Here is a 25536-nt window from a genome sequence, read left to right as displayed (position 1 = left end):
CAATAAATTATTACATAAATTATATATCTATATTATTACAGTGAATAATTTTGTTAGCTGACAATAACACGTCATAGCAACTTGTAAGAGTAAACTTACTCATGCAAAAGTGGCCGTACAACTGTGTCTCCTTGAGTATGAGCTTTATAAAAGAGTGTATACAGGTAGGGCAGCAAAGTATAGCGAATGTTCAAGTAATGCTTGGAGGTTTTCACCAACACTGAATCAGGTCCAAACACAGCCGGATCCTGAGGCTGAAAACAAATATTGTGTTGTGGTTGTTATTAGTATCTTCATAATGCAGAAAACTTTCTGACAAACATGTGATAAGTGGGTGCTGTTTCAGAGAGGCAGAAATACAAAGGTGCACAACTGCACGGTGTTCACCTTTTTGGTGCTGTGACCTAAGGTCCTAATCACAGAATCATAAAATCACAGAACCATAGAATCATAGAATAGTTTGGGTTGAAAGGGACCTTAAAGATCATCTAGGTCCAACCCCCCTGCCATGGGCAGGGATACCTTCCACTAGACCAAATTGCTTAAAGCCCTGTCCAGACTGGCCTTGAACACTTCCAGGGATGGGGCATTCACAACTTCTCTGGCAACTTGGTCCAGTACCTTACCATCTTCACAGTGATGAACTTCTTTCTAATATCTAAATCTACCTTCTTCTAGTTTAAAGCCATTAACCTTTGTGCTATTACTTGTAAAAATCTCCTCTCCAGATTTCTTGTAGCCTCCTTAGATACTGGAAAGCTGCTCTAAGGTCTCCCCAGAGCCTTCTCTTCTCCAGCTGAACAACTCCAGCTTTCTCAGCCTGTCTTCCTAGGAGAGGGGCTCCAGCCCTCTCCAGAGGTACTCCTCTTGGCTGCCCATGTTTTGCATTGCATGTCCCTCCTACCCATCTGTGAGGAGGGCACATCAGGGTTAGCCCAGTTATCCTGGTGTGCAGTTACGTGCATGCTAAAGGGCTCCTACAGCCAGTCAGATGGGTCTCATGGCAGTGAGTGCTTGCCCTTGGTGGTAGGCACAACCAACAGTGATGAAAGAGCTGCCAAATAAATGTAGTCCCAATTAACCTTTATGAAACCAAACCTGTCAGATCTGACATTTCATAGAGTTTTAGGTTCTGCCATTTTCAAACTGATCAGGTACGTCATCATCAGTGACAGAGCAATGATTACTAGTGGTAATATTAAAGGGAATGTGGCATTGTAACACAAAGCATTTTGTAAAAGAAAGTACAACTTACTATGAATCCTAGACTGTTGTGATTCCTGGAAAATGGGTAAAATGCTCCTACTTGCATCCATCGTCTGCAAAGTTCTTCTGTGGTGTCATCAGAGAAACCACAAATATCTGCTCCAATCTTCAAATTAAAACATAGTATGTTGGATATACAGTATGTTGCACCTCTAATCTCTACACAAAACTTCTAGTTTTCAGAGATTAATTGACCCAACCTTAATTGCTAGCCAGAGTGACTGACCCATCCAACAGATTCGTGCCTTTCTTCTTTCAAATTCAACTATGTTGTACAAAAAAAATATTAATCTGACTATTAGCTAACACTGCGCATCATTCCATTTCTTCCAAATCCTTACTTTCCTGTTCGTTGCTAATATGCATATATTGGGATGAAAGCTCAAGGGTCATACAAGTTCATGGAAATGAATTTTGTTATTTCCCTTATAAATGGATGTTTCTCATTTGAAATTAAAAGAAAAACAACAAAGTTTTTCACATCTATCACTAGTGTTTAAAAATTACTAGAAGTAATGGGTAGATTGGGATAGATAAGAAAGTAAGTTTGTTACCCATGTTTATCTCAACATACACACACAACCACGGTAATAAAAATAAGTGGTCTAAACCAAAAATCGTGTTGGATAAAAAAAAAAAATTAAACCATATTTCTAAAGGGGATTAATTTGGAGCTGAAAATTTAAGATGGTTCTCTAGATAGCATTCGATTAGATAATCTGTTATTATAGAGGTAGAGTTACTGTTTATCCATATGTTTTGAAAAGACATCACAAACTAATTTCATACATAAGGAATTCCAAAGAGGTTAAATTCCAGCATTCCAGGTATTGCCCATTTTATGTGATCCCATGTTGCTGCATTATCTCCCAGCCAGTGTCCTGTGTATTTTCCTGATCCAGCAAAAGTAGACCTTGAAATAAGGAAGCTTCGTTTCCCAGGAAATAGTGCTTCGATGGCTCTTAAAAGGAAATGAGACTGGAATTATGCAAAGGAAAAGAACAACTCAGACATCACTAGTTTTATATAAGGCAGATTTACAGTGACTGATTTACAATAATTATTCATCCCAGAGATTTGGACTCCTTTACAGTTAACCAGGCATACTTTAGCAAAGTTCAAGACATTCATTTTAAATAGTCTTTCTATATAGCTTTGACAACCTATGCATGGCTTTTACTGCCAACTTTAGTTAGTAGATTTTGCCTTAGCTGCATGGGTTTAAATATAATTCAGTATTTTCCAGGAACTGGTTTCCTGTGGAAGTGAAATCTCTTGCTGTTTTGGGAAATGCAGGCCAAGTACTGTTCTGCAAACTTTTTTGTAAAGATTTTAAAATGCATTCCTTACTTCCGTGTTGATATGGACATGGAATATCCATAAAGACTGTGGACATCATACTGTTTCCCCCACTTCTGTACTGCATCCATACAAAGCGTCTTGGAAAACATGAGCTTGTCAAGAATACCTTCAATAAAAGAATATGAATATCTCTTTTAAAGTATATTATTATTATGAATGTTTCCAATCGTTTCTTTAATGCACATTCATGACATTCAAGTCTTTTTTTTGTCTTTAATGTTTGCACTAAGACCAGTATTACTACTACAAAAACAAATGCTTCTCTTGGCTACTGGTTTGATTCATCTTTGCTCTGTGACATTTTCTACTCCTGAGCTTTGCACCCATGCAAAGAATAACTGAGAACTATGCCCTGAATTTCTGAATCATTATCTGACAACATGTTGGCAATGGTTACTTAGACTTACTACTTAATACAAACTATGAAATTCATTTTAGTTCTGCATACATCTTGAAATCTACTGATACTGAGAGTAAACATTACATTATCAGACATAATTGGGGCAACAACAATATTCAGTAATAATCTGAAAAAGGAAAAAACCACAGTTAAATAAACCATGCCATTGATGAGGGCCAAAGTATATCGTCATTTTCATAGAATTATAATATCATAGAATCATAGAATGGGTTAAGTTGGAAGGGACCTTAATCATTTAGTTCCAACCCCCCTGCCATGTGCAGGGACACCTTCCACTAGACCAGTTTGCTCAAAGCCCAGTCCAACCTGGCCTTGAAAACTTCTAGGGATGAGGCTTTTACCTGTCAATAGTAATGTTCAAACCCCACCTGTAAGAACTACACTAAAATCACTTTGCACACTTGTAGCCAGTTGCACAGCAATTCATAAACTTTCTGATATTTTGCTTTCTAGTGAAAGTAGATGGACTCACTTGGAGTGAAAGGAGGATAGTTCAAGTCATTCTGCTCACAACCATTTCTCGAGCCTTGAACAAAATTGGATACTTCATTCATATCCTAAAAAGGTAAGATGCAGACTGTAATAAAGTATCCTCAAGTACATTTTCCTAACAAAATCTAACATTCTATTCTCTTATGCTTGAAGAAATAATTACTTAGAACGAGTACCATTCAATTAGGCAAGAATGATATAACTCAGATACTGAGTTATGACATAACTCAGATACTGGTCCATTCCTGTATTAATATCGGTGGCAGTGTTGGACAGACTTCTATATGCAGATGAGTGTCATGTCACAAATGCTACATCTTATTCCTCCACAGAAATGAATTGCATTAATTGCTCATGTATACATTGTCCCTACCGATGATCAACTCCACACATCTCTCAAGGAAATGTCGTTGGTATGGAATGTGTTTTGGAGAGAAATGCAGAAGCAACCAACGTACATTGTTACATTCTGTCAAAATGCACAAGGTGACTATTCTTAAACATGTCCTTTGTAATACTTCCCAAGCCATTATACTTCCAAACTTTGCTGTCTCCTTCCATGATTATATTATTTGACAGTGCTGTATGTGCATGTCTATATGCACCCCTGAACATGCTGCAGGAAAGCATGCATGGAAGAAGAGAGCAAATTTATCCTGAAAGCACTGTTCTAGTGAACAATTTGCTTCAATCAAATAATTTGCTTTCTGTAAAAGAGCTGTGTGGTCTTACACTTCATTGCTTGACTTGGTGGAACCATAGAATCAGCAAAAATAAGTCAGAAAATCTTATTCTATCACATTGTATTGGGTTTGTGTGGTAAGGTTTTGGCAGCAGAGAGGCTACAGAGTTGGCTTCTGTGATAAGATGCTAGAAGCTTCCCCCATGTCTGATAGAGGCAATGCCAGCTGGCTACAGGATGGACCTGTAGCTGGCCAAGGCTGAGCCCATCGTAATGGCGGTAGCGCCTAAGGATAACGTGTTTAACAAGGGGGATAAAAACCTGCATAATGGCAACAAGAGAGAGAATTGAGAATATGTGAGAGAAAGAATTCTGCAGATAAAGTGAAGAAGGGGAGGAGGTGTGCCAGGTACTGCAGTGAAGATTCCCCTGCAGGTCCTGGTGCAGCTCATGGTGAGGCAGGCTGGCCCCTTGCAACCCATGGAGGTCCATGGTGGAGCAGATCTCCATCTGTAGCCTCAGGAGAAGCCCATGCCAGAGCAGGAGAATGCCTGAAGGAGGCTGTGACCCTGTGGGAAGCCTGCGCTGGAGTTGGGTCCTGTCAGGACCTGTGGCGTTGTGGAGAGAGAAGTCCATACTGGAGCAGGTTTGTTGACGGGAGAAGTTGGTGGAGGACTGTGTCCTGTGGGAAGGACCCCATGCTGGAACAAGGAAGAGTGTGAGGAGTCCTCCCCTGAGGAGGAAGGAGCAGCAGAGACAACACAGGATTAACTGATTTCAACCCCTGATCCCATCCCCCTGTGCTACATGGCAGGAGGAGGTAGAGAATGCAAGAGTGAAGTTCAGCCCAGGAAGAAGGGAGAGGTGGGGGGAAGATGTTTTTTTATTGGTAATAAATTAAATTAATTTTTTCTCCAAGTCGAGTCTGTTTTGCCCATTACAGTAATTGGTGAATGATCTCTCCCTGTCCTTATTGTGACCCATGAGCCTTTCTTTTTATTTTCTCTCCCCTATCCAGCTGAGGAGATGAGTAACAGAAAGGCTTGGTGGGCACCTGGTATCCAGCTAGGGTCGACCCACAACACACGTAGCAGCTGAAGGACTGTATTTTGCCATACAGGTTAATTTAAAATTGTTACGGCTTTTTAAAATACATGGCAAAATATTCAGTAGATTCTTGTTTTCTTTAGATTTTTTTTAAAACTATTATATTTAAGTAAAAGGAAGTAGGGAAACCACAAAAAGAATAAAGAGAAGGTGCTGAGACAGGGAATGAGAAGTTCAAACACAGATTTCCTTCATGCACCTACTTTTAGAAGCTTTATTACAGGATATTCCTTTTAAAAATGAATCTGGTCACGTAAAACAGTTCTTAATCACACCTGATTTCCTTGAACTGTGCCTAAAATCCACTGTGCCAAACCGTATTTTGGTCTTTTTGTGGGAGAACCCGATTTTTTCAAATCCTAATCTGGAATAGCAATTTCAGGTTTACTAACAAGAAATTCCATGACCTGCTTGGAGCATGCAAACATAGATTTTATGTATTATGCCATGTATTCATGACCTATGTATTTAGCACATATTCACTAAGCAGGTATACACATCTCCAGATATTACCATTCTAAGTACAGGAGTGTGCTAACATTTGCTTTTAGCAATGGTTCATCAATTGAAGCACTGAACATCCAAAATCCAGCACAGTGATCATTTAAATGTCATGATTAATGGTTCAATTTAAAATTTTAAATTCAAATATGAATTGAAAATTCAACAGCAGAAGACATACACACCCTTCACTGATTTCAGGTTAGTAATAATAAACATCTCTTTCAAATTCAATGCAAACTGAATTTGATAAACACCTATCTTCACCTATTCTTTTAAGCGAAAATGAAAGTTAAAGTTCTGAGTTACTTACGATCCAGAGCCCATCATATGGTACTGTGTTATAAAAGAGTGTGCATTCTTCCACCCACCAGCTAGTGCAGTCTGGGTTAGTGAAGTCTGGGAACACAGTTTGCCCTGGCCACACCTGCCATATTAAAAGAGAAATAACTAATTAAACTTTTAATGGTATTAAAAAGAGTTCATAGAATCATAGAACAGCCCAGACTGGAAGGGATCTTGAAAGATCATCTTGTCCCACCTTTCCGGGGAAAGGGAACCTAGATGAGATCATCTAGCAGTCTGTCCCATTACATCTTGAAAACCTCCAGCAATGGGGACTCTACCATGTCTCTGGGGAGGATGTTCCAGTGATTGGTTGTTCTCACCATAAGAGCAACTTGTACCCATACTCTCCATGTTGCCCCTCATACTCTCCATGTTGCTCCTTGTGAAAAGTGAACCTCCGTCTGCTTGTAGATGTCCTTTCAGTACTGGAATATCAGGATGAAGATCCCGCACGAGCCTAATCTTCTCTAGGCAGAAAAGACCTGAGTCCTTTCTTAACAGAGCAGGTTCTCCAGCCCTTTGATCATCTTTGTGGCCCTTCTTGGATCCTCTCCAATCTCTCTATGTCTTTTTTTCAATTGTGGGGACAAGAAATGAACACACTACTCCATGTGCAGCCTGATAAGCACTGCGAAGAGGGGGATTATCACACCTCTATCTCTGCTAGCGATGCTCCTGTGGATGAAGTCCAGGATCTGATCTACATTCATTGTTGTAGTGGCAAACTGCTGACTCATGTTCAGCCAGGACCCCCATAGTTAGCCATCAGGGCAGTGTTAATTGTTCCAATCAAGACTTTTGAACAACAAACTGCAAGTGACAATAGCTTGCATGCATAAAGAATGCAGAAAGAATATGAGTTTCTTAACTTTGGAGTTTTCTATTGCTTTTCTTTTAAGTCATACAAGGAACAATATGCAACAGAAAAAATTCTCAATGAAAGTTAAACTTATGTATGAAAAGGAAAATGTGGTAGCTGGCTTTTCAGTCACTACTGAAAATAAATGCCCCTTAAGCCTTCAAACAATCTTAGTTTTCATTTTTGTTCCATGTAAAAAGCTGAAAAAAAATGAATAGAGGAAAGTTAAGAAGAATCAATCATATCCTGAGTGAGACCTTGTAGACTTAGTTCTCACTGGCAGGTAATTTTACTGAAGGAAACAACTTAGAAAATGAGAGTTTAAAAAGGAGCCCACTGACCTAAAATACACTGTAACAGTGACAACAGACCAAGTTCAATTGCATAAAACTGTAATTACCTCCCCAATTAATGCTGTTACTCCATCTGATTCATTAACCCAGACTTTTTTGCTCTCTCCCCTGACATAACTTCCATATGGATTACCGTCAGCTAGATTTTGTATGCTAATAGCAGGATCCTAAAAATAAAAAGAAACAAAAAATAAGAAGAAACCAGGATACATAAACTCCATCAATTATTATAGACTACTAGAATGTTAGGCAATAAATATAAAAATTACATAGAATAAGCAAAGTATAATAATAAAGAGTTATAATGATAACATTTACAAGGGAAAAATAAATAGTTAAAAGCTTACCAGTATGATAATATATTTTTGTCCATATTCATGCATATAAGCTGCAAAATTAGGGAGATCTTGAAAATTCACTTTGTCATAAGTGAAATCTTTCCATTCCTCCATATAGTCAATATCAGTGACCTGTGCATCCTGAAGGAGAAGGGAGTTCAGCTTTAGCATGAGAAATGATATGTAAAGATACTATCTACTAGTCAAACACAATTTCATCTGACAATTCCTGTTTGTCCTCTACTGAATTTACTGTTCGGATTGTATTGCAGTCTGGGAAAAATATGCTGTCAGGACCACTTGCAAACAATGTGTATCTCATCTCATCCTCACAGCCTTTATTAATGATTAATATTTAAAATAATATATTAAAATAATAATTAATTAAATTAAGGCACATCTTTGTGTCTAAAAAAAGTTGCATTTAACATTAGCAGAATTTAAATGAATGTATATATTGGCAGCCCCTGGACACGTGGCTATTTCATTGCAATTACCTGACTTCAAGAGCTATCTGTTTAAATACAAATATTCCTTCCTCAAATCTTAGCTTAATATGAGGGTATCTTTATTCTATTTAAGCCATCAGGCTAATGTAATCTGAAATCTAATTTAAAAAGTTAATTGTATTTTACCTTTGACTGTCAATTAAGAATAATACATGGTTCCATAATTGTCCACAGGATAATTAAAAAAGTACTTCATGAATTAGATAACATAAGAAAATAAGTGCATATAGTAGGAAAGTATAACTGAAGAAATATTACAATAAAGTGCTTAAATAAATAAAACTTACTGTAATTAAACCTCACCATTTCCCACATTCTGATAATGGGTCTTCCATTAAAATGTACAAACCCCTTTGACACCAGAAGCCTATATATTAGAAATTCACTAATCTAAACTGATGTGAAATGAACCAGTTGCAGAACACCATGGCCTGGATCTCTGGGTGGTTCTCCTGCAGAGCTCTGCCTGCCTTCACAGGGTTGCTGTCCTCCTCAAACCCCATACTTACATAAGGGAGTCCAATTGCCCTGTTCCTCTCCACAACTCTCTTCACCTCATCCAGAGACAAATAATTATAGCGGCTGAGCTGGAAGCCCAGGCTCCAGTAGGAAGGCAGCATTGGCAGTCCCACGAGCTGCAAGTGGAGAGCAAAAATCCCATGCATCGTTAGTGGACACTATGTGTGTCACCTCAGTGCCCATTTAACTAGATCCATATTCCTCAAATCTATTTGAATAATATACACTAAGCTTTAGTCTGTGAAATGAGCAGGCCACTCCCAAATGTGGTATTATTCTATGGTTTGTTGGGTTTTTTTTAAATTTTATTTTGGGGCAATGCTCATTCTTTAATGTGTCACTAAAACCTAAAAGGATCTCCAGAGTACAAAAGGCATCAGTGATATCTTACGAGCATAAAATCATTACATACCTGTAAGCACAGTATTTACCATATAATATTGCTGCATGAACAGGAATTTGTCCTTAGAACAAGCGCAAGCCCCAGCAAGGAAGCATAAGTTATTCCATGTAAACCATCTGTAGTAATCAGTGATCACTGTGTAAATCAGTCAGGCCATACAGACTAATGCATTTAGCAGCTACAGACTTCTTCAGCCTTAAACTGTTGCATGGTCTCTGCTCCAGCATCTCCAGCAAAAGCAGTGCTTAGTTTTCAGCTACCTATAATAGGCCAGCTAAAAATATCTACATCCCACCTTAATCCCAGCTACTGATTACTAATGACAGCATTTACATTAGGGACATACTAACAGTTATTCTTAGTTAAATATATACTGAGTCACGTTTTCAGTTAATAGATAGCACAGCTGAAGACATATTTTCATATAAAGAGGTAGAAAAAAAGAAAACCCAAGAAAACATCCCAAGCACTTTTGAAAATCTGCAGTGCATAATCTCTCTAGCTAAAGGTACCTGCAGGTACTCCTGGACTACTTGCTCTGGAGTGTTCCCCAAGAAGATATAGAAATCAAGGATCCCACCAATGGTTCTGTAGGTCACAGCTGGAGCAGGCTGCACCACAAACTCTGCCAGACAAGAGTGCACAAAACCAACTCTGAATACCAGTGAATTCTAAAATAACATTGCAATATTCTAATTGATTATTAGAAATTTTACTAAGGAAAAAAACAACCAAAAAATACTTAATGAACCCCAAACCATTAATTAAACTTGCAGAAAGGGGGAATGTATTCAGGTTATTTTTTTAAATGTTCGTATTTCCATTCCCTTACATCCTACAGAGAAGAGTATCAGAAGAAATTCAATGGCTCAGCCTTCTATCTTTAAGGTTTTAGTACAACTTTCGAAAACTCAAGAGATGTGAAGAGCTCTGTAAAGCATACATATATGCATGCTTATCAAAGAGGCTAAAGGGCATTTACTTTCAAGTGTTGCTGACTCCAAATTTAGGCTCTGATTCCAGAGTCCTACACAGCTGCACAAAGCTGCACACACTTAAGTTATAGTTCTGACCCTCACATTTCAAGTGCAATCTAAATGTTAACTGTGCACTACTTACAGCTTATGTTGGTACGCTAAACACTACAGTTTTGATCCCAATTCTGCAGATCATTTAAAAAGGTGCTCAGAGTTACAGAGAAAGATTTCTTACCCATGGCATTGCTATTCATTAGGAAAACACCAAAGGAGGCTCCAGTGCTGTCTTCCAAACACAGGAAGAAAGTATGAACTCCATATAAGTTATCCATTGACTTAAAGGATAAAAAGGGAAAGTAAGGTGATTAAAATTTAGTAACGGTATCTGTTCTGGGGTATTTAAAAATGTATCACAGGTAGAACTTAAACTTCTCAAAACATAGCCAACAACAAAAATAAAAATTGTGACACCTTCCTACAGATCTGTTTTTTCTTCCTGGCATTATTCTCCTTTATGAGAACATTTTCCATTAAAACAAATGCTTCCCCAAATATATAGGCAACATAAACAAGCAGATGTGATGGATCTTCAGGCAAATCTGCATATAACAGTGCTATTTCTGGGTAATATCTACGCACATCAAGCAAACAATAGAATTTGAAGGGTGCTTTCATCACCTTTCACCATAGATTAGATTTTATATCTAATCTATATTTCTATTATTTCTATTAATCCAGCAAGGTAATCATTTTTATGTCTGATCTGTGGACATAAGAGAGTGACTTGCTTCTTTTTTATTTCCTTTCCATTTTTCACCTGTTATTATTAGCAACAAAAGCCTTAGCAATTTTAACAACTTTTGTAATACATGTGCTTCTTTCCCTGTAAAAGAAAACTCAGATCAAATTAAGAAACAGAACTCGAGCAATTTGAAATTAGCCTAACTTGATTCTGTTCACTGTTACTTTAACTTAATGAGTCTACACTCAGTAGAGCTGTTCAGGTAAGATCTTCAAAACAGAGCAGGTAAGCATCTCAAGCCAAGGGGTACAAATACCAAATTATTAATCAACTACATATAGTGGTGTCACCCTCCAGTTTCTAGTTAAAAAAAATACAGAATTGCTCTCTTAGAGTACAGCATATGAGTTGTTGCTTTATGAAACTGAGGTAATAGCTACAAATATTCTTACAATTATCAAAAAATGGGTGGCCACAAAATTGTTTCATAGACAGTCAGACAAACAACAGAAACAAATAACTGCTGACATACATACTTTATCTTTTAAAGGGGCAGCTGATAAGGGGAATTTTTCCATCATTTGCTGATTTAGAAGGATGTTAACTGAAGCAGCATGCTCATCTGTACTGAATGCTGTGCACAGCAATGCGTTAGGTCATATTGGTACTCATTTTCTTCATCAGAAGAAACTGAAGACTCTCATATGTTAATGTTTATCAGCTGGTTTTCAAATGCACATCAACACAAAAATCAGAAATCAGGGAATGTTCATCAGTACCATCTAGCTTTTGGTAAGAACATGCATCTAGATTTTAATAATAACATCCCCAAAATGGGGAAAACACGTTAGATATTATTAATGTGTCTACGCAGAATAGGTTCGGATTACAGAATCCATCTGTGAAGAATGAGGTGTAATTAAACCAGTCCTTACTGCAGAGGGGCCGGTATCCCTGCTGAACATGGGCCAGGTTTTCCAGTTAACATCATGCCGGTACTGCTTATGCACATGCTCTCCCACACCATAAATATTGATGCTAGGTAGTTTGATGGATAGCTGTAAAAATTGCTCAGCATACTGCAGTGGTCCTATGGTGGTATCAAACCTGATGGAACAATTAGAGAAAAAAGATTTTTGGTTTGGTTTGGTTTATTTTTGTTTTTAGTGGAGAATGGTAGAAATAACTGTTTCTGCTACTTTTAGTTCGAGCTGGATAGTTGGTTCAGGTCTCCATTCAGAGAACTGAAGGAGAGGGAGGTGGATGATGTGGGGCTGGAGCAGAGCAACCCTTTCACAGATGAGATGGGCAGTGACAGCTGATAACACAGAAACCTTTCATACAAGTGGCTCATCTGTTTTCAGGGGTACCTTTGCACTCCTGTCTTCCACCAGAGCTTCCCACCCTGCATCTGTTGTGCCAAGTCCTGAATCTACTCTGTGGCCACTCACAGACACTGGGCAGAAGTAAAATTTCCATGGATGGACAGAAACACAAAAATAATCCACTCCATCAGATTTTTCAAATCAATTGCAGCTTATGCTTGCCAGAGAAAATGAACCAGACCTGCTCTTGAGTCCTGCTAGGCCAGTCACTATAGGGAAAAGCAGACTATGACTATGTGTTGGCTCTCAAATAAACTGAGCATGGATGAGTGCAGATTAAAGCAATGACATGATCCTTAGCATGGTTCAAATCTCATTTGATAGCTATCACATCTCCTGTGGCAAAGTCTGCATAAAACAACTGCTAATCTTTTTAAGGAACATGAAGTTGGTGCTGTTGGAAATGCACACAGAGACTATTGTATACATCTGTACAAACAGAACAAGCCAGAAATCAATATTCCTCCTATACATCTAATAGCAAAACAGACAGTGAAAGTTAATTTCATTAACTTTTCTTCTGTTGATTTAATTTTGCATCTTTCACATTCCCTTTCATTACAGACAAACAATTCCTGGTCCAAACAAGGATGATGAGAACTTTAAATATGTAGGCAAAACCTAATTTTATTCCTTATTTCTATGGGAAGGACTTGGGAAATAGTGGGGAAATCTGAGCGGTGCTGAGGCAGAGCGTTGTGGGAAGCAGTCCATTTTCTGCAATACGGTGCACCAAGGATCAGCTCACTGCAAGGCAATGGATGCACTGAGTCACTCTCCTTTCTTTAGCTCTGCTAAGCTATTGCAGCTGTAGTGGTCAACCAGACTCTAGAATCCCTTGACCAGCAATGCTTCAGGATGTGACCCTGCCTGCAGTCCCCATCAGTGCCAAATAGTCTTCCTTGGGCATCTTATGCCTCATGCCTCTTGATGGACAGAGGGGACCATCCGTAGGGATGTTTCTATACAGCTGGGTGTGTGCCCACACCACCACCAAAATGTGGTCATTTCCTATTGTGTACATGCTGGGATTTTGGTCACATTGATTTTAGTGATGCAATTAAATAGCTCCCTAATAAGCCAAGTGCACCAGAGTGTTTGAACTGCTTTGCATTTCCTAAGCAACACTAAATACCATCCTGGGAAAGGGTGTCCCAGAACTCATGAAACCAACAAAACCATTCAATTTCATTCCTTTTGAAATTCATCATGTTCATTTTACTCTTTTATTCGTCTAAAATTCTGAACATTTCCAGTTGGCAAATGTGTGAAAATTGACCCCTACCTGGAAGTAGTTTCAGTTTCAATCAGTCATCACTCTTAAAATGAAACAATCATAAATAGAACGTAATTGTGAATTGAACCAGATTTAAAGCAGAGAACAATTAGAATGAAGCTGATCCTCAGATTTGAATGTTGACTTCAGCTTCATTAATACAAGAGTTTACAGAGATCTGCTGAAATGCCATCTTTCCTCAAAAGCAGAGAAAATTACTTTATTTGAGGTAGCAAACTACCTCAATATGTATTAACATCATACACAATTTCAAAGGAATATGCTTTTATCTACTACTCACTTTACCTAATTTTAATTAGAAACTCTTCTTACGAGTTTATTTTCCTGTGATGTTTGACTCTTAACAGTCATGATATTCATACAGAGAAGAGTAATGTAACTTCTTGACTTCATGCAAACTCAGACACATTTATTTTAAAGGACTTTATGAATTCAGATGTATTAGTATACTATAACTACATTTATCACTATGAGTATCTCATTAGCCTTAAATCTTAGATGCATAAAGAGGCCCTTAAATACACAGAGCAATAGCAATTACAAAACACTCCACAAACAAGCAACAAAAATTGGTGAGTTTAGTCTTCTTGCAATTTTTACTCTGTCATTTAGCTTTATTTTTTTTTTTTTAATTATAACACCTAAGACTTGAGAGGTATTTCAAAGGTCAAAACCTCATATGATACATTTCTGTCCAGTTTTAATGATTCCAAGGACTATCTTGCCCATCTGCTCACAAACTCTTCTGAAACTTGCTTTCCCGAGGAAGAAGTTTGTATTTCCCATGAAAACACGTCAATCTCTCAGGTTTTCATGTAAATTATGATGGCAATAGATCTATAAGAATCACAGCTCTTTTGGGGGGCTCAAGTACAATAAATGATGATGGAAGTTCAGAGACTTCATAAGTATCTGGATGATTAGGATTTTTACAATGAACTGTAATAACACATTAATCCCTGCTCTCCCTTTTGTTTAGTTGTTTAACAGTAGAGGCAATGCCCCCATCTTGTGTAAACAAACATACCAAGGATTTATCTCTGAGGGGCTTATCCCGTGCTAACAGCAGCTGTCTTGTCTAATGCTCAAACTCAGAGACAAACATCATTGTCATTTTCTTCTTTAGAGACAAAATTGCAACCACTTTTATCAAATTAAACAAAAACCTAAGGAAAGTGCAAACAGTCTTCAGAGCACTGTTTCAACATGGTTCTATTGGACTAGTTTGCTTATTCTCCCTCAATATACCTGTTTAATCAGTCATGCACTACTGAATACCAAGTCCATCTTTTGTGCTCTATAATTGCAAATCAATCATTAGAGAGGATTCTAAGCAAGAAAACAATACTAACAAGAGCACAGAAGTAATCGCTAATTAATTAAACTTGAAGTGTTGATAATCCAACTGGCCTAGCACTCTGACAGGCAATCATTCTTGGACTGATTTAATAAGCACATTCATCCTGACACTTGACCTTTCTAAGAGGTCTGGGAGCTATGCTATTAGGTTTGTAGGTTTGTTTTATTTAATTCCTTTTTAGAACCTACAGCCAATGTACAAATCAGTTGAATATTTCACTTGGAGTGTTACATGCTCAGTTTATAAGGGGCTTGCCCCAGCTATTCTTGGATATCATAGGTCCAAAGGGCAACCTGGTTTTGGCAATTCATGGCTTCACCACGATTGCGACAAGTAAGATTAAAGAAGCAATGAAGAGTGTTCCCATGGGATTTGAAGCACTGGCAAGGAGTCCTTGGGGTAACAAAAATCCCTGTATTGATGGTACAAAGTAGCTGTAAAGATTTCCCTAGTATTGGGGGAAAGTGAACAAAGAGCCAGACCTAGATCTTTTAAGCAGAGCACTCCCTATTACAGAATTTATTTCTAAAGGAACAGCTAGAGTCCTTGCAGAGCATCCATCAGTCAAGAGAAGTACACTACATGTCCAAAAGAGCACCTCACACTTGGGCATACATTGCTTGCATGGCAACACGGACTTTCAGAGAAAACCAGTCACATCTGTGTTATTCAAAAAAAGCACCAACGCTACTTACAGCACTCTACCGTTGCTCACTCTAGTCACCACGATGCCAAAGGGGTTCTGCTTCACTTCCACTCTGTAGTTTAAATTGGAGGCTGCAGATCCAGTGATAGATGCCACATGTTCATGAGGAACTTCAAATCTTTGTGTTCTAGGATCAGTGATCTGCACATATTTAAACAACAGAAGTGTTGGGCCTTTAAATACTAATGTCTAATTCAAACATTTGCCACTGTTAATATGTAATTCTGTCTTATGATATTCCCATCCCTATCCCAGTCTCCTGTTCTGACTTCATTCCTGTTCTCTTCCAACTTTCATCACATATTTTCAGCCATTTCCCTCGCACTAGACTCTGTGTTTCCCTTGCTCAACAAGAACCCACTGCAAGAGGAAGGTCTTCTACAGCTCACTGATACCTGACAGTCATGGAATCTACTTTTGAATTTTCCTCAGAAAACAGAAATAATTGAAGAGCTAACACTGTCTGACAAAATGACTGAGATATATGGCCAGGCCATAAATAAAAAGTGAGTAAATAAAGCCCCAAAATTTTCCTATGAGGAAAAAAGGTAGATTATAGAAAAGCTGAGCTTTTCAAAGGTCTCAGTAATTTTTTATACAGAAATCCCACTGTGCTAAACATTCATTAACCTGATGTATTGTAACAGCAGACAGGACAAAGAAAGAAGGACCTGAGCACTTCAGTGTGATCTGAGAGCTCATCTGAAGGATTAATCCAGCCCTCCTAATCTCACTGCCCAGTAACAGACAGCCTACAATCTTGCATTCAACATGAACCTTAAAACGACATAGAAAAAAGATTAACCTTGAAGCGGAAGCGATTTGGTGTCTGATACTCTCCTTTGAGATGGAGAGTGTCAATATCATTTCCAAAGAGAGAAGGTGATGGCAGCCTTGTTAATGTAGTCTCAAATTCTTGGGAAAAAAACACATGTTGGAGTGTTATTGTGTTGAATTGGATATTAGCATGTGCCTAAATTAGGGTGCACAGCCTGTAGCTTACCTGTCTCTGTTGCTTTTATAGACCCATCCACTTTGTACCCGTAGTTTGAAGAGAAAAAACACCAGGGCACACTGGTATCGCTCTGAGGACTCCAGCAGCAGCCACGCAGATTGCAGGTGCTCTGACATGAGAGGCAAAAATAGGCTGATTTTACACAAATAAACCCTTTATACTAAACTAGTTAAAACACACATGGAGTACATTTTACCTCAAACACCAGAAACCTTAATATCTGAAATCGTATCAACTCCTTCTCTGAAACTCTAATGAGTGAATTCATTGGCATCAAACACTATACATGGAAAGGATTTTTTACTGGATTTAGAGTAGAAACTTGCTTATTAGACATCCATTCTTTCTTTAAACCACTAGATCCACAGGAAAAATGTACTTTTTAACATTTGGTAAACATCTGGTTAAATATCTACATAAACAAAATAGTTCATTATGTACAATATCTACATTTAGTGTAATTTTCCAATAACAGATGTGTTCAGATTGGTTTTGCAGAACCTCAAATTGAGATAAATCAACATTTTACCCCAAAATGTCTCAAGCAAATGAATCTGTTGTTCAAAGCATATATGTCAGTGTAGTAGCACCAACCTTTAAACTACCTTTCAGTAGTTTAACAAGCTACAGTACCTTTGCTTTGCTGTTAGAAATTAACTTATTCATGCACTGTTTGCATGACTTTTATGTTTGAAGATAAGATATGAGTAATACATCACTAGTTTCCATACATTTTCTCACCTTAAAAACCCAATGCTTTACTTAGGGCAAAATGCAGTAGTAATACGACAAACTTTGCTGATGGCAAAGGGCAGTGTTCGTAAGTGATATCAATTATCCAAATCCAACATTCAAATCTTCAAGACTTTTCCCTCCACCTGCCCCCTAACAGCTGTTTCTGCCTTCATCTGACTACGTTCAAATGTTTTTGGTGTTCGTATCGTGCTTGTTTAAAAAATTCTGCAGCTTGAAATAGGTGGAGATGGTCCAAAAATCTCCGTTGCTGCTGTCCTTTGTACACTTGATTTTGGGTTGTAAAACCCAACCTGGTCAGTGCAGGTCACATGCTTTTCTCAGCCACTGAACAGAGCAAAGATAAGTCAGCTCCAGCCTGGAAACCATGCAAGTGCTGAAAGAAAGCACAGAGGAAGCTCACAGAGCCACTGCCTTGGGAAGTCTTAGTGTATTTATTTGGTATTTTGATTGCATGGAGCACAGAAATCTGCAAAACCCACTCAAGATAAACCCCATATTCACCAAATCGATAAATGTTTATCTCTCTGCCATGGACTCATCACATCAGAAAATATGTCTGATGTAATTTTCATTAGTTTCCAAGCAAAAATCATGGTTGGATGAGAGAAACTGTGACTCATTTTCCCTCACATCAATCCACAAACGAATGCACTGTCTAAGGCTGTGAAAAACCCATGCTTACTTTCCACCTTCCCAGCTACCACCATAAGAACTCCATATTTCCTCTTTTATAAACTGTTTCAGAGTAAATGAAAAGAGCTCATACCCTCCAAGACTGCAGAGATCACAGCTTTGCTCCCTTACTTCAGTTACTTCATACATAGGGGAATACCCTAATTACATAAGAATAGAGTTGTTATCTCCATCCTCTTATCCCATCCTAGACCAGTGACTGTCCCGTGCAACACAGAATAGCTTGAACAACTGTTTTTCTTAAAGCCTGGGAGTTGAAGTATCTGCATTCCCGATTTCATAAGCACACCTTTCTTTTCCCCCAGTTACTTCTGATGAATTTTTGACTATTTTCAGCAGTTACTTTTCAGTCCGGTGATATTCTTCTAGCTAGATCTTACTCTAGTGGACCCATGAGCTATACCTCTGCATTTTCATGGTGCATGATTGCTGTATAAAGAAGTAAATACAAAAGTGCAAGATCAGTTATGCCTAACACCAGGAAAGGAGCAGAGTTCGTCCGAAGATGCTGGAAAGGCTGTTATAAAAGCTATCATTAAGTGTAAATAAAGACATGAGCTGGTCACAGCCTCTGAGCTATAAACCTAGCAGAATAGATACCAATATGCAAGAAAGCCAAAGAGAAATTCAAAGCTTAATTAGAAATAATCCTGGATATGAGGAAACAATTTACACTGGGGTACAGTATTAGATGGTTTCTGAACAGTGAACTGAGCACCAAGGATTTAAAGAATAGCTTGTCTATTTGCTGAACTAAAATGTTTCTTTTGTATATCCAAACACACCTCCGCCAGCAGGAAAAAAAAACACAGAAACCAAACCAAAACCAACAGGACCTTCCCTCAAGCTTTCAGAGGTATCAGTCCAATAATGGACTACACCAGCTCTGCTTATGGCAGTTCAATTTTTACTGGTGCATTCCTCTTGTCTAACCAAACTTCATGGCAACTTTCCACAGCAGTGAATAGTTAATGAATATCTGCTTTCTTTCAGCATGTTTATCTTTGTCAAGCCTGTAACTGGTTAATAAATACCTATTTGCTTTCCATACTTCTACTCTCTGTAATCCTACTCATTTTCTGGCTTCATCTGGGACATTTTCAGTGAATAAAGAAGTCAAGACAGACACTAACCTGTTATATGAACTTAGGCAAATAATACTTTTCCCAGCTGTTGTTTATTCTGTAAACCACTAATGGAAACGACGACAGAAGGTTTATTCTAAGCAGGTACCTGTAATTTTACAGCTCTGCTGCTTACTGTATTAGAATAGCCTAAAGAAGGTCAACCAAATCAAACAATATGCTTTCAGGAGAAAATTTATATGGTGATACTTATCTATAATCTGCTGAAATTTGCTGCCTGGTCTTCACTAAGGAAAGAACAGATTTAGGAATCATTTATTTTACCTCTAATTCCAGAACACCTACCTCAATGTTCATATCTGCATCTGCCCTTTGCTGATATCTTGAATTTGATTTTTTTTTTAATACTTTCAAATCAATGATGATAAAAAGCAAGGGCAGACTTACAATGAGGCTTATAGTTGCAACCAGAGCAAAATAGTTTCCTGCACTGAATGAAGAGTGCAACACTTAATGTGGGGTGACTGGTAGCAATTAAAGTGATATGCATGGCTGCTTCTACCATGGTGTGCTTGCTCATATGGGGGTGAAGGGACCAAAAGAGTAAAGAACAAGCTATGTGATCTGAGCCTTTACTAACTTGTTTGTCCACAGGACTTTATTGAGCTATATGTCATAACAAAACCCATAGCATGACAGAAGCTTTAACAACTGTCATTTCTGAAATTAGACTGGGAATTTCTTCAGAAATTGAGACAGCTGGTTAATAATTTTTTATACTTGTGTGAATGGCATAAACATCACACATCATAGTATATTCATTATTTTTTCTCCTAAGCTGCCCCCCAAACCAAAGACAGATACCAGGTATCATCCAGCTTCCATCAGAAAATAAGAATATCCATCATAAAGATGAAAAATAGCAATGATAATAAATATAATAACAGCAATTCAAGACCAACCACAATAAAAATATTCTAATTATGAAAGCACTGAAAAATTAAGATGATACTTTTCAATGGGAATCTTAACTCATAGATTCTTAACCCAAAAGGCTATTTCTAAATTCTGTGCTCTCATGGATAAAAGACACCACAACCAAGAAAGGAACGTGACATTCAAGTTGGTTCTGAAAGGAAACTGTGACCATGTCTCTTACATTATAAAAGTCTTTTGCATCTGGGTAAACTTCATCTTCACCTGTTATTTCTGAATGAATATAAATGCTAGTACTTGACCATCAGACAAAAATAAACTGTTCAAAGTTGTTGAAAGTAAAGAGTGACTTTTTTAACTCTTTGATGTCTGACTGATTTTGTTTCCATCTATACCAAAACCAAACTGCTGGTGTGTACTTTGGCGTGATCTTCAACATTTGACAGCAAACTGCTACAGTGGCTAGAGAGATCGGTCCTTCTGTCAACAGGCTGAAGTGTGTTATAGAAGAGCTACACTTCCCTGAAAAGTGTTCGGACAATCACACATTAAAAAAAGTTAAGAAAACAACTGACAGGGACAAGTTACATTTTCTGTAATTAAGCATGAGGTTTATGGGAAAACCCCTATTTTCTAATTTTTTTCTAGGATGTTTTCAGACCTTTGTTGCTACTTGATCCGGGATGCAGTCAATTCTCTCTGATATTAATATGTTCGGACATTCTGGCGAAAATTCTGTTAGGGAAATAAATTATTGGGTTATTACCAGGATTTCCAAAATATAGTAGTAACTTGAGTACATCATCACTCAGTAAATGTTTCTACTAGTTATTTCTCAGCATCTTGAAACTCTAACCATTAATATTGATTCAAATGAGTGTAAACTGTTGTTAATTGGATTTATTCTTACCTTTTGAAAAATTGCACGCAACTATTTCAGATAAATGTATGACAACTTCACTTTAAAATTCTTAAAAATATGGATTACTTTGATAAGTTTATTTCTTAAGGTACGCATTAATCCAGTTTTCAGTAAGCCCTGTAGCTCAGTATTCATTGCTGCTTGTAAAGATACATGACAAATTAAAATTGAAAGGACTATGCTTTTTCTTAAATGGTACTGTGCTGCTGCTCTCACATATGCTCCTTGCCCTGAAATACTGTTCTTCCACCAGAGCTTGAATTGGAGCCCAGGTAAAAGCACCATAAAGCTCCATTTAGATGTTCTATTATATTTCACTGAATTTAAGGTGACCTGTTGGCAACTTTAGCTGACAAAAGGGGACCCAGTGGTGGGTTTTAGTTCCTCCAACCACTGAAAGTTACTTTACATGTATTTTGGAATAATGTATATGGTTGGAATGAGAACTACGAAGTGCAGAAATCTTGTCTCAGGCTGAGATGCACACAAAAGATGCGGAGTCACCTGTTTGCTTTATCTGCAACATGCACACTTGTACTTTTTTCTCAGGCAGACTCCTCCTCATCTTGTGGCAGAAACAGGCAGAAAATATGCACATATTAGTCTGTATGGGCAGTTTTACTAAAACACAAAAGTGTTTGTTGTGTATTAGCAATTATTTTTATTTCCACCTCCAAGCTATTTGCTTCAATCCTGGCATTTAAGTGGAATTACTCATACATAATGGAACTGTATTTAAACCAGGGTGCTTTATATCACACCCCTGAAAGACAAGCAGTTTCTAATGTACCAATATATTAATAGGAAACACTATATGTTGTTATGGTTATAATGTGTGTTCCACACAGTATGCCTGCTTATACATAGTCTCCCAGATCCCTTTTCTTTTTTTCCGAGTTGTCTCTTTTATATTAAAATATTTTGAAGTCATACCAGTTCTATGTTTATAAGGCAAGTCTAATCTTATGAGGATGAGATAAAAGGTTTTTTCATGTCAATAAATTCTGAGTCATGCTATTTATCATGTTCATATCTGGTAAGTTTACTCATACCATCTTTCGGTAATGATAAGAACATAACAGTAATTCTGAAAGTCAGTACTTTACAGTGGTTATAGCGATTTTTTTTTCCTCATTTGAGCATCCATGTTCTTTAACAGTTGGTATCCAACAGTGACGGAAATAATGCCGATAGTTAGTTCCTGAAGTTCTATGGCATTTACAATAGTCTCAGGAAGCAGAGCTGAGTGGTTCTCACGTAGGTGTTTTGCTCTAGTCCTACAGCAGCAATGGGAACCACTTACCCGTTGTTTTGACTCCAGATTGTCCTGAAGCTAAAAGTCCAATGAGGACACAGGCTACGATCACCACCACACAGAAGAGGGCAATCAGAGTGATTTCCAGTCCACTGAACTTCCTCTTGCCCATCTAGACCCAGAGGAACAAAAGGAAAACACAAGTAAAAGCTTGGAAAACTCCAAAAATTACATTACTAATTTACTAAATTAGCAAAATTTATATATTATTCAGGTTTTAAGCCATGTCCCCTAATCCTGGGGTTTAATTAAAACACTTCTTAAGGATTACGTGCAGTAAATCTCTAATTCAGAATAATTCACACTGCATAGATTACTGCTATTTAGTACACTATTGGGCAATCACAGAAATGTAATTTGTTACCTGCAAAACACTTTACACACGAAGAACAATTTTCTCCTAAGAATAACTATGAAGTTTCTTACATGTTATTGATATTCCTGAAACCAAAAACTATCAAAATCCTCTTCCCCTGTTCGGGTTTTTTGCCCGTAAGTTTTCTTTCCGCCCTGTTTTATAAAGGAGGATGTAGATTTGTTAAAAACATACTTGACAAGAACTTCTAATGAGCTCTGATATCATGCTTGCGACACTTTGGAAAGGCAAGACAGATAACAGCATAAGTCACTTATTTGTAATGTGTGAGAATATATCATATCTGAGGCAGTGGTACACTGGTTGCTACTGAAATCACAACTGAAATGAGGGAGCGTATGCTGGCAAACTTGTTTTAAAATCCTGTGTAAATGTAATCTTTTTACCAATATTGCTCTTTCGTAATGTGAGGCAGAGTGGAGCAAAGCATGCTGCACAAAGGGGCTTGTGCTGGCTGCAGAGGCAGCTGCTCAGCCCCATGCAAAGAACAATACCATGCTGTTAACATTAAACTGACCACCAGCAATAAAACTAATTAAAACTAATTTCCAGTATCCAGAGCACCTTATCTAAAAATCCTCTTCTGCCATGTTGCCTCACAAAATGTGTGATATCACAAAATGATAACATGTGCAATGTACTGCACATGTTCCAGAGCTTCCCTCTATTCCAGTGCAGTCTAGATCAGTCCATGGTAGACGGTAAGGCTGTGTTTCCACCCCTGGTGCAGTCAATCCAGGTATACCGGATGCCCCTTTAGGTGAAAGTGAACTCTGGCCTGCACTTTGCTGCCAAAGGGACTTAGAAAAATGCACTGGCAGTACCAGTTGTGGCAAACGACTTGGCTGTCTTTGACTCCAGTTCACATTGAAGTTCTAGCATGTCTGCTATGGCCACACTCAGTGGCAGCATGACTTCATTCAGGCCACAATAGTCCACTGTTAGTCTCCACTCTCCATTTTGAACTGGCCATGTAGGACTGTTAGAGCGTGAGCAGGTCCTGCTGATCACTCCTTGACTCTCCAGTCAATAAAGCATAATATGAATGGGAATCAGGGAGTCTCAGTTGGTATGATAGTCTCTCTAGTGTACCACTGTGGTAGTGATCAGCACTTGATGATCTTAAAGGTCTTTTCCAACCTAGTTGATTCTATGATTTTATTTTCTTCAACCTTCAGCAACCCCACAAGAGTCCTCTGAGAGGCCACAAGGTAGGCAGCTGAATAATTTCCTCCATCTCCAAGACAGCTATAGGAAATGGCCACACATACCCTTTTGAGTCCTTGAAATACCTTCTCCTGAGATAGTCTGCACCAAGAATACCAATTACAATTGGGTGCTTTTGCCACTCTTCCCCAGTAAGGCCAATTTCAGCTTCTGGTACAGTTAGCTGTTGGGATTTCCCTGTCAGTCCAGAAACAGAGATGTGTTCTGCCCCTAGATATCTTGATGGCATCACGGTACACTGTGCACCAGTGTCTACTACAGCCTTATACTCATCTTTATAGAGATGATGGCAGTGCTGAGTGCAAACACCAGATTAGTATCATGACCTATAATTTTGTCATATCACAAGCCAGTGTTGTACAGTACACCAAAATGATAACCTTAGCCCAGCCCCCAGAGGTAATAAACAGCACAATAGGGAACATAGGCAGCAAGTAAGGTGTTGCATAACACAACTTTGAGAACATGTGCAACAACTGTGACCAGCAACTATTAAACCAATACAGTGAACGCTTATATCAGATTTAATTTAACACTCTCTGGTCACGTCTGTCATTATCTCAACCCTTCATGTCCCGTGTTGGATGCCAAAAAGGACTGTCACAGCTTAACCCTGCAGGCAGCTCAACACCACACAGCCGCTCACTCACTCCCCCACAGTGGGATGGGGGAAGAGAATCAGGAAAAAGGTAAAACTCACTGGTTAATATAAAGACACTTTAAAAAGGACAGAAAAAGAAGGGAAAATAATAATAGTGATAAAAGAATATACAAAACATGTTATGCACAGTGCAATTGCTCACCACCCACTGACTAATTCCCAGCTAGTCCCTGGCCAGCAGGCTGCCATCTGCCGGCCAAGTCCCCTCCATTTTATTGTTCAGCATGATGCCGTATGGTATGAAATATCCCTTTGGGCAGTTGGGATTAGCTGTCCTGGCTGTGTTACCTTCCAGCTTCTTGTGCACCCCCAGCCTACTCGCTCGCAGGGTGGTATGATAAACTGAAAAGTCCTTGACTTAGTATAAGCACTGCTCAGCAACAACTAAAACATCATTTCGTTAGCAGTATTATTCTCATCCTAAATCCAAAACACAGCACTGTGCCAGCTACTAGGAAAAAAATTAACTCTATCCCAGCTGAAACCAGGGCATGTCCTATCAACAGTCCCCAGAAGAGTAAAGCTAGTACTTGGATAACTAAGTGGTTTTCAGTATGTAATTAATAAAGAAGCTTTTGTAAATAACATAGTGCTATTCATATTTTCTCCATCGGTATAAAAATTTGCAGCCATTTTTAATATTATGTTTATTGTTACTTCCCAGGGAATGTTGTACTTAAAGTCTACAACTACACTGTATATTGTTAAGCATACATCTTAAAGCCTGTTCCTTACAATGAGGAAATTATACTCCAGCAGTTCCTCTCCTGAGTTCCCTTTAACACTTCCTGACTATATGTTGACTAAAAAAACCTCAATTGACATAAAAGAACCCCCCCAACATTATTTTTTCTAAAAATTAGAGTTCTTGTCATAAAGCTTACCCCTCCCCCAACTATAACATTGTGTTTCACTTCTTTCTT

The 25536-nt window shown here is 38.2% G+C and overlaps 1 protein-coding gene across 1 annotated transcript; it reads right to left on the bottom strand.

Moving 5' to 3' along the window:
- Positions 1-95: 95 nt before the first annotated feature.
- LOC104401319 (maltase-glucoamylase, intestinal-like) lies at positions 96-24181 on the bottom strand. The gene is made up of 19 exons (XM_010020777.1): positions 23997-24181; positions 22900-22942; positions 22338-22461; positions 20774-20847; positions 16631-16751; positions 16433-16542; positions 15617-15768; positions 11815-11986; positions 10373-10472; positions 9673-9785; positions 8748-8873; positions 7739-7870; positions 7439-7558; positions 6145-6258; positions 3522-3606; positions 2617-2734; positions 2056-2227; positions 1256-1372; positions 96-254 (listed from the first exon to the last, which is right to left on the bottom strand). The coding sequence occupies exons 1-19, from the start codon at positions 24179-24181 to the stop codon at positions 96-98; spliced, it is 2337 nt and encodes a 778-aa protein (XP_010019079.1).
- Between the last annotated feature and the right edge of the window lie 1355 nt (positions 24182-25536).

Source organism: Nestor notabilis, unplaced genomic scaffold (assembly GCF_000696875.1).
Source record: "Nestor notabilis isolate BGI_N333 unplaced genomic scaffold, ASM69687v1 scaffold1358, whole genome shotgun sequence".
Lineage (NCBI taxonomy): Eukaryota > Metazoa > Chordata > Aves > Psittaciformes > Psittacidae > Nestor > Nestor notabilis.
The sequence above is the reverse complement of the archived record's forward strand: the minus strand, read 5'-3'. Positions and strand labels throughout refer to the sequence as shown.